Source organism: Penaeus chinensis, chromosome 42 (genome assembly GCF_019202785.1).
Source record: "Penaeus chinensis breed Huanghai No. 1 chromosome 42, ASM1920278v2, whole genome shotgun sequence".
Lineage (NCBI taxonomy): Eukaryota > Metazoa > Arthropoda > Malacostraca > Decapoda > Penaeidae > Penaeus > Penaeus chinensis.
Genome location: NC_061860.1, coordinates 22459268 through 22469267, shown reverse-complemented (window position 1 = coordinate 22469267; position 10000 = coordinate 22459268). Strand labels below are relative to the sequence as shown.

The 10000-nt window shown below is 50.3% G+C and overlaps 1 protein-coding gene across 1 annotated transcript in view; it reads left to right on the top strand.

The window, feature by feature from the left end:
• Positions 1-10000, top strand: part of LOC125047948 (tetratricopeptide repeat protein 28-like) — a 23471-nt gene that overhangs the window by 8928 nt on the left and 4543 nt on the right. The window contains 11 exon segments of the mRNA XM_047646495.1: positions 1-134; positions 816-1071; positions 1440-2001; positions 2349-2969; positions 2972-3612; positions 3955-4080; positions 4486-4569; positions 5265-5496; positions 6174-6368; positions 8736-8843; positions 9013-9991. The exon segment at positions 1-134 is cut by the window's left edge and continues 123 nt beyond it. Of these exon segments, the coding sequence (XP_047502451.1) occupies positions 1-134; positions 816-1071; positions 1440-2001; positions 2349-2969; positions 2972-3612; positions 3955-4080; positions 4486-4569; positions 5265-5496; positions 6174-6368; positions 8736-8843; positions 9013-9991 (3938 nt within the window).

The window sequence follows — 10000 nt, the reverse complement described above, 5'->3', positions numbered from 1 at the left end:
CTCGTCGTGTCCCACGAGCTCAACATCCCTGCTGCCAAGGGCTCTGCTTACGGCGAGCTCGGGCACATCCACTACCTGCTGGGCAACTTCGAGCAGGCGATTTCGTGCATGGAACATCAACACAAGATCGCCAGGTATATATATATATATATATTATTATTTTTTTTTTTCGTATTCTGTTATCTTTGTATGTTTTGTAAGTTTTAATTTCCGTGTTGTTGTGTTTTTTTTTTCTTATGTTCGTGTCTATTTATTTAATTGTTGTTTTCCATCCCCCTATGTTTTGCATGTTCCTCAATATTAGATTTCTGTATTGTTGGTTTCTATAAGGTTATTGTTTTATTCGAAATTATCTCGAAAGGATCTTATCCTTATCCTCATTATCTATGGTTTTGATACCAACCGTTTTAGTCAATTATCTTTGTTGAGGACCATTCAAGTAACTGACACGAATCTCTTTTCTACATAAACATTGTAGTATATCAAGAACAAGTTTGAAAGAGACTGAATAATTCCACGAAACAAATAATTTTGAAGTTATTTCTACTCATCCTAAAATAACAGAATTTAACAGATACTCTAAAGAACAATTAAGGAAAAAATAATAAGAATAAACTCACGAAAATAAGCGAAGCATAAATATATAAGCAAACTGATAATACTAGTATAAATATATATTACTAATAATATAAAAATACAATGATAATAATATAAAAATACACTGATAATAATATAATAATAGTAAAATAATGAATAATAATAAAAAATAAGCGCCGAAGAGATAGACAAAGTAAACAATCCCCCCCCTCCCGCAGAGAGCTCGGGGACAAGCAGAGCGAGGGCGAGGCGGCGTGCGGGCTCGGCACCGTGTACCAGCAGATGTGCGAGTACAACACGGCCCTCCGATACCACCAGCTGGACCTCAAGATTGCCGGGGAGCTGGCGAACCCCGCGGAGCAAGGGCGGGCGCACGGGAACATCAGCCTGGCGTACGAGTCGTTGGGAAATTTTGAGCAGGCGGTGACTCATGGCGAGCAGCATCTCAGCATCGCCGCGCAAATGAACGATAAGGTGGGTCGAAGGGTGGGGTGTGGGGGAGGGGGTTGTGGGTGTGGGAAGGGGGAGGGGGTGGGGGTGTGGGAAGGGGGAGGGGGTTGTGGGTGTGGGAAGGGGGAGGGGGTTGTGGGTATGGGAAGGGGGAGGGGGTGGAGGCGGTACGGGGGAGTTTGCTTTGTGGAAATTATCATCATAAATGTAGAAGCTGCTGTGCCTGAGATTTTCCTTTTGTCTTTAATGGATATTCATGCTATGTTAATATGTGAGATACAGTACGAGTGGTGTGGTTTATATTCTTCCTTTTTTTTTGTAATTAATCTGAGAAATCCAAGAGACGTGATTTTGCAACGCGAGTTCCTCCTGTAACCGCCCTCGTTCTCCAGGTGGCCAAGACGTTAGCCTACGCCTCCCTCGGCCGCGTGCACCACGCCCTGGGCAACACCACCCAGGCTGTGGCGTACCTGCAGCAGGGCCTCCAGATCGCCGAGCAGCTAGGCCGGCGCGAGGACGAGGCTAAGATCCGGCACCGCCTGGGCATGGCCCTGTGGGGGCACGGCGACCTGGAGGCGGCACAGACGCAGCTCGACCGCGCCGCCCACCTGCTCGACACCATCCGGCGGGAGGCGCGCGGCTCGCAGGACTACCGCCTGTCCCTGTTCGACCTACAGACAGCGTCGTATCAGGCGCTGCAGCGGGTGCTGGTGGGCCTGGGCCGCAACGAGGACGCCCTGCTCGTGGCGGAGCGGGGGCGCACGCGCGCCTTCGTCGACCTCCTTCTGGAGCGGCAGGGCGCCTCGACCTCCTCCAGGGCGTCGCGCATCGAGGACTCAACGCCGTCGTCCGTCGACCAAATTGTGGACATCGTCAACCGGCAGAAGGCGTCGGTGCTGTACTACAGCATCGCCGCCGGATGCCTCTACAGCTGGCTCATCGTGCCCAATAAAGGTGGGATGGTAGTGAGGATGGGAATAATGATAAGGAGACTGATTATAATATGTTGGCAGTGGTAGTGATTTTGATAGCGATTTTGACAACAGTCAGGCTAATGATATTGCTTTTCATATTGATGGCAGTATGATATTATTATAATTAAAAATGATTTTGATAACGAAACAAAAATGGGCAAGTAGTACAGACCTCTGCTAACTAGGCCTTTTGGATACAAAGCCTTTAATTTTCCCACGTGATTGATGGGTTGTGTATCAATATTAAATCTATATTAGTTATATTAAATCGTTGTACTAACTCATCTCGTCAGAAAGCCTTTCAACTTCAACTTGTCTTCCTTGCAGGCATCGTGAAGTTCCACGAGGTGAGCGTGAGCGAGGTGGAGGCGGAGCGCGAGGGCGACTGCGGCGAGGACGCCGTCGGCACGTCGGGCTCGCTGCTGGAGCACTACATCCAGTCGGTGCGCGACGCCCTCGGCGTGGAGTGCGGCGCCGGAGCCACGCGCGGCGGCGTGTCCAGCGAGACCGAGAGCGAGGCCGGCGACATGTGGAACGCGCACCTGGAGGAGCTCGGTGACAAGCTCAACCACGAGGCCGACCGGACGGGCTTCCTGCGCATGGTCAACCGCAACCACCTGTTCAACTCGTCCAACTACTCCCTGTCGTCGCTGTTCTCCCTCGGCTCCGTCAGCGGGTCCATCGCCTCGGGCTCGGCCTCCAGACCGGGCTCGACGCGCTCCAGAAGGGTCACGTGGCAGGGCCCGTCGTGCCTCCGCTCGCTCTACGAGCTGCTGATCGCTCCCATGGAGGACCACCTGCCCGAGACCGGCGTCACGAGGGAGCTCATGCTGGTGCTGGAGGGCGACCTGTACCTCGTGCCGTTCCCGGTGCTCAAGGGCACCAACTCCAACGACTACCTGTGCGAGCGGTTCTCGCTGCTCGTGGTGCCGTCCATCAGCGCGCTCAAGTGAACCAGCGCTCCAAGAACTCGAAGCCAAGCGGCGAGCAAACGTCGGCGCTGGTCATCGGGAACCCCAAGCTGCCGAGCACCGTGACGGAGCAGTGGGGCTGGGGCGACATCCCCTACGCAGAGCAGGAGGCCACCATCGTCGCCGAGATGCTGCAGACGAAGGCCCTCACCAGCGCCTGCGCCAACAAGGAGGCCATCATCAGACTCATCTCGCAGGTGGAGTGCATCCACCTGGCGACGCACGTGTCGTGGAAGCTGTCGGCCGTGATCCTGTCGCCGGGCGAGTTCGTGGAGTCGCGCGCGTCGAAGCGGCTGTCGCACTCGTCGCAGCCCGAGGCCATCCACGAGCACCTGGACGACGAGAGCTCCGACATCGCCTCCACCATCGACCTGCCCGCACTCTCCGAGTTCCTCCTGACGGCGGCCGACATCCTCAACCTCAAGCTGAGGGCTAAGCTGGTCGTGGTGTCGTCCTGCCACACCCGGGACCACCACGGGCGCGCCAACAGCGACGGGGTGGTGGGCTTCATCCGGGCGCTGCTGGCCGCCGGCGCCCAGTGCGTGCTGGTGTCCCTGTGGCCCGTGCCCGACACCGCCGTCAAGATCCTCTTCAGGACTTTCTACTCTTCTCTACTGCAGGTGGGACCGGGATTCAGGGCACAATGGCACGCTCCTTTCTAAGATAATAGCATTGTTTTATACTGATTCATTCGGTATATCATCAGTCTTTACCAGAATCCTAATGCAAGATCAAAACTCAAATACCCAATTTTTATAATTTATGATCATATGTTAACCGGCGCATTGTAGGCGCATTTGTGGAAGCTTAGCCAGGCTGGATGTTCAGAAGGGCATCCAGTCAGGCAAGGCACTGCCAGGATCCAAGGCCCCCAGAGGCACGGTCTGAGACTCAGACGAGATCATAATAAAACACTCATCTGATCGTTCCCAACTCCAAGCTAATTTCTGCCGCGGTTCCAGGGGGCGCGAGTGAGCCGGGCGCTGTCGGAGGCCCAGCAGACGGTGCAGACCACGAAACACTTCGCCCACCCGGCCAACTGGGCGGGCTTCCTCCTCGTGGGCGCCGACGTCAAGCTCTCGAATAAGGTACGGCGCTGTAATGGCCGGTCAGCGAGCAGTGTCGAAATGCATATTTTTTTCAGGTGGCATTTTTATAAAATTATGTAGAAGTAAATTCAACTTGTTAAACCTAATAGAACAACTTCCATCTTTTTCTTCTAAATTTGTATAGGTAGTCGATTCAGCTCTGCATTTTCACAGAGGAGCTCGAAAGTGATCTTACATGTAGTATAAAAAAACAAAAAACAAAAAAAAAAAAACATGTCATACATTATAATATTAAAACCACTCTCATTATACAATGCTTTATCATCACCATCATCAGTCACGACACAATCTTTAAAAGACACACCTAAACACGATACTTCCACACATCCGCACGACGCACCAGTGTCGCTTATTAGTATTAACTGAACCGCCTTCATGTTCCAGGTGGCTCTGATGGGTCAGGCGCTGTGTGAACTCCTACGCACGCCTGACAAGTGTCGAGACGCCCTCAGAGTGACGTTGCATTTGGTAAGGAATACTTTGAGGAGACAGCTGTCTGTCTGTCTGTCTACCTGCCTGTCTGTCTGCCTGCCTGTCTGTGTGTTTGTTTGCCTGTCTATCTATCTATCTATATATCTGTCTATCTATCTATATATCTATATATCTGTCTATCTATCTATATATCTATATATCTATATACCTGTCTATCTATATATCTATCTGTCTATCTATTTATCTGTATATATGTGTGTGAGTCAGAGAGAGAGAGAGAGAGAGAGAGAGAGAGAGAGAGAGAGAGAGAGAGAGAGAGAGAGAGAGAGAGAGAGAGAGAGAGAGAGAGAGAGAGAGAGAAAGGAAGAAAAAGAGAAAGAGAAAAAAAAGAAAGCAAGGGAAAGAAATAGAGAAACAGCTATAAACGTAAACGCCCTACACGCCGAACACAGTAGAATTAAATCAACCCCGGAGCGCCAAAAACAAGTCAAGAAAAGCAAAGAGTAAAGAGTAAACGTAAAAGCAAAGAGAAAAGAGTAAAAGTAAAAACAAAGAGTAAAGAGTAAAAGTAAAAGTAAAGAGTAAAGATTAAAAATAAAAGTAATGATAAAAAAACCATAAAACAAACATACAAGCAAACCAAAGATTAAAGATTAAAAATGAAAGTAAAGATAAAAAAAGACAAAAAAAAAAAAAAACTCCCACTGACCCCTCCCCCTCCCTCCCCCCAGGTCGAGAAGTCCCTCCAGCGCATCCACCGAGGTCACCGCAACGCCATGTACACGACGCAGAAGTCCATCGAGAACAAAGTCGGGAACGTGAGCGGCTGGAAGGACCTGCTGATGAGCGTGGGCTTCCGCTTCGAGCCCGCGGCCAACGGCATCCCCAGCAGCGTGTTCTTCCCCCAGAGCGACCCCGGGGAACGGCTCACCCAGTGCTCGGCCAGTCTGCAGGCGCTGTTGGGTAGGTCTTGGGGGATGGGATGAGGGGTTGGGTGGGTATGTGGGTGGGTGGGGGGGTAAGTAGTGCGGTAGGGAGGGGGGAGGGGTGAGGGTTGGGGACGGGAGGATGAGGGAGGCGTGGGATGGGGGAATGGGGGAAGGAGGGGGGAGATGGGGACTGTGGAGGGGAATGGGAAGGGGAAGAGGGGGAGGAGGGGAGAGGGAAGTGGGTAATGGGAAGGGGGAATGGGGGAGGGAGGGGGATGTGGGTACTGGGAAGGGGAAGAGGGGGAGGGACAAGGGCTCACATGTTCATGGATTGTGGAATCGCCTGCTATTTTTTTAACGTGTAACCTTTGCTGTCATTGGTAAATGAAATCAAAGAACAAAAGGTTAGTTGAGAAACTGTTCTAATTTTAATCAAACCACACACACACACACACACACACACACACACACACACACACACACACACACACACACACACACACACACACACACACACACACACACGCACACACGCACGTGTGTGTGTATGTGCGGACATATGATAAAAACGATAATAGAAAATACCAATTATAACTTATCACTATCTCTCACATCCAAGCTATATAAAATACATGAAATGAATACGAGAACGGGAACCCCCTCCCCCCCTTCCATACAGTCCACTAACCCCCCCCCCCCCTCTGTTTACAGGTCTCTCCCAGACATCCTTACAGGCAGTCTCGAAGCTCCTAGACTCCCCCGAATATGCAGAGGACGTCATCTCCGTCATGCGCGCCGTCATCACCCAGTTCACCGTCAAGGACCTCGAGAACGAGTCAATCGAGGTTCCGGTGCATGTCAAGCTCTGGCGCGTCAACGGCTGTCATGAACTCCTGGCGTCGTTAGGTAAGGGGCTGAGAGGTCGTCGAGGGGGGGGGGGGGGGGTCTGACACGGGGCGGGCGGGGAGGGAAGGAGGGCGTGTGCAGAGGAAGGATGAGAAGGAGAAGGATAATATTGATAATAATAGAAATGGTAACAGTAATAATAATAGTAATAATAATAGTAATAATGATAATAGTAATGATAACAGTAATAATAATAGTAATAATAATAATAATAATGATCATAGTAATGATAACAGTAATAATAATAGTAATAATAACAATAATAATGATCATAGTAATGATAACAGTAATAATAATAGTAATAATAATAATAATAATGATCATAGTAATGATAATAATAACAGTAATAATAGTAATAATAATGATAATAATGATAATAAAAATAATAATAAAGATATTAATAATTTTAACAATAGTATTGATAATAATAATGATGATGATGATGATATTAATAATGAATAATTATAATGATAATGATGATAAATGTGTTTTGAAACGCGGGAATGAATGAAGCGAAAGGTTTGAAACGCGGGAATGAATGAAGCGAAAGGTTTGAAACGCGGGAATGAATGAAGCGAAAGGTTTGAAACGCGGGAATGAATGAAGCGAAAGGTTTGAAACGCGGGAATGAATGAAGCGAAAGGTTTGAAACGCGGGAATAAATGAAGCGAAAGGTTTGAAACGCGGGAATGAATGAAGCGAAAGGTTTGAAACGCGGGAATGAATGAAGCGAAAGGTTTGAAACGCGGGAATGAATGAAGCGAAAGGCTTGAAACGCGGGAATGAATGAAGCGAAAGGTTTGAAACGCGGGAATGAATGAAGCGAAAGGTTTGAAACGCGGGAATGAATGAAGCGAAAGGTTTGAAACGCGGGAATGAATGAGCGAAAGGTTTGAAACGCGGGAATGAATAAGCGAAAGGTTTGAAACGCGGGAATGAATGAAGCGAAAGGCTTGAAACGCGGGAATGAATGAAGCGAAAGGCTTGAAACGCGGGAATGAATGAGCGAAAGGTTTGAAACGCGGGAATGAAGAAGCGAAAGGTTTGAAACGCGGGAATGAATGAAGCGAAAGGCTTGAAACGCGGGAATGAATGAAGCGAAAGGCTTGAAACGCGGGAATGAATGAAGCGAAAGGTTTGAAACGCGGTCGGAATGTCGTCGTGGCTGCGATTCGTGTGCGTGTTCGATACATCTCATTTGGGCGTTCGAATCCGTGAAGATGTTTCGTCGAGACACTGGCTTCGACTTGATATGTGAGAGAACGATCACTTGGTATCGGGCGGTGGCTTTGTTCAGAGCAGTATGTTGCATATTCCAGAGATGCTAAACCGCTAATGTCTCGAGAAGTGTCTTAGGTTCCGCCGTGTAATGCAAAATTGTGAAACTGAGTCTTTAATGCGTTGTAGAAGCCTTCCTCACCATCCATAACTTTATCGATTAGGTTCTATTAAATTGGATGTTTACTGTGTACCTGTCTGGATGTTTGCCTTGCTTGGTGTTGGATGAATGGCAAGAACTCTTTATCGCTGTTGCAACGGCAGAAATACAGAGCACATTGCACAATAAACTTATTTTGTGCATAAGCTTAACGATGGTAATAATATCACTGCATATCATGATAGTGATTATGATATTAACGATCAAGGATAAATTATAAAAAAAAATATCAGTGATGATAATACTAATTCTATTATAGATATACTAAGAATTATGATAATCACGAAGATGGTAATGTTAACGGGGATGACAATATTGTCAATAAAAGCAATAATAATACGCATCATCACATAAAGTGTAAGTGTCCTAGACGCTATCATTATGATAATCGTGCGCGAATCAGCAATAGTAAAAGCTATATTGTCGCTCTTAACACATGCTGTAAAAAAATAAAAGGCGATGATCCATATCTTCTGGAATTCTAGTGTATTTGTGATAAGATATCTTGCACGTGTGCCTTATGATTCAATATATATATACACATATACATATACATATACATATATATATATATATATATATATATATATATATATATATATATATGTATGTGTGTGTGTGTGTGTGTGTGTGTGTGTGTGTATGTATGTATGTATATTGTATATGTATGTATGTATATATGTATGTACTATGTATTTTTATATGTATATATGCGTGTGTGTGTGTGGGCGCGTGCGTGTGCGTGCGTGTGTGCGTGTGTGTGTGTGCGTGTGTGCTTGTGTGTGTGTGCGCATATATATGTACGCATGGATGCAACCCACTACACATGATCTCCCTACCGATAGAATTTCACAACTGTATTCCTGCCATGCCAGGCTTCCCTCCGCTCCATTAGCGAGGTTTCCGCTCATGCTGCTCCGCTCTTTCAGGCTTTGACCTGATGGAGGTCGGGCGGGACGAGGTCACGCTGCGGACGGGGAAGCAGGCCAACAAGCGCAACATCCAGTTCGCGCACCAGGCCCTGCTGGCGCTCTTCGGTAAGTTGGGACGCGATTGCATGGCCTTGTTGGTAGGGGTCGGGTTTGGATATATCTTGTTATGTGTGAAAGATTTGGAGATTTTCATCGTGTGTGTCTGGGAAATGCTGTTGTTGCATGCGTGTTCGTGGGTCAGTTTATAGCAATTGTTTCGCTTCTACTCGAGCAGACACCCAGGAGGCCCCGAAGAGCCTGAGCGTCGACTCGAGCAGCAGCCTCGAGTCCCTGGTGAGCACCGACGACGAGGAGGAGTCCGTGGCCGCGCCCCCGCCGCCGCCCCCGCCCTCGCAGCCGCTCCTGCCGCACCGCACGGCGCCGCTGCTGCTGGGCCGAGGCGCCTTCTCCAGCTACGTCAGGAACCGCGGCGAGCCCGACGGCGCCCGCGCCTCCACCAGCGAGCAGAAGGGGCGCGAGAGCGACGCCGCCTTCACGCCCTCGCCCGTGGACCCGGGCGCCAAGTACGCCCGCGCCTTCCGCTCGCCGCACGGCCCGCCCAGCGACACGGGCTCGCCGCAGCCGTCGCCGAGGCTGTCTCTGACGCTGGCGCACCAGAACAAGATCCGCTCCATGTACACGTCCAACTCGCCGGCCAGCGACGGCGGCGGCAAGCGGCCCGACAGCTCGTCCAGCACGAGCAGCATGACGGACTGGGAGAGCGGCCAGGCCACGGTGCGGCGCCAGCCCATCGCCAAGCCTGTGATCACCTCCAAGGCGCCCATCTCCGCCACGCACAGCCGCGTCAGCGACGTCAGCGCCGGCTTCATGCGCCCGCACTACGTGTCCATCAACAAGAGCAACTCGCAGGCGTCGTCGGGCTTCGAGTCGCAGAGCTCCGACTCCGACTTCGGGCCGCGCCGCACGGGCACCGTCAGGAGCGTCTACACCACGGTGGGCAGCGCGTCCACGCTCAAGCTCAGCAAGAGCGCCACCATGGACACGCTGGACCGCCTGAGCGTGCGCACGGAGGTGGGGCGCCCCATGGTCGGCGGCGCCCGCGGCCGGCGCGACCGCAGCACCGAGCGGGAGCTGTCCGGCGACAACGCGGAGGGCCAGGCCACAGGCGCCAGCGCCGCCGTCGTCAGCACCGCCGCCCGCGGAGAGGAGGGCGAGGACGCGGGTCTGGTTGCAGAGCTGGGAAGATGCCGGAGGTGCAGCTG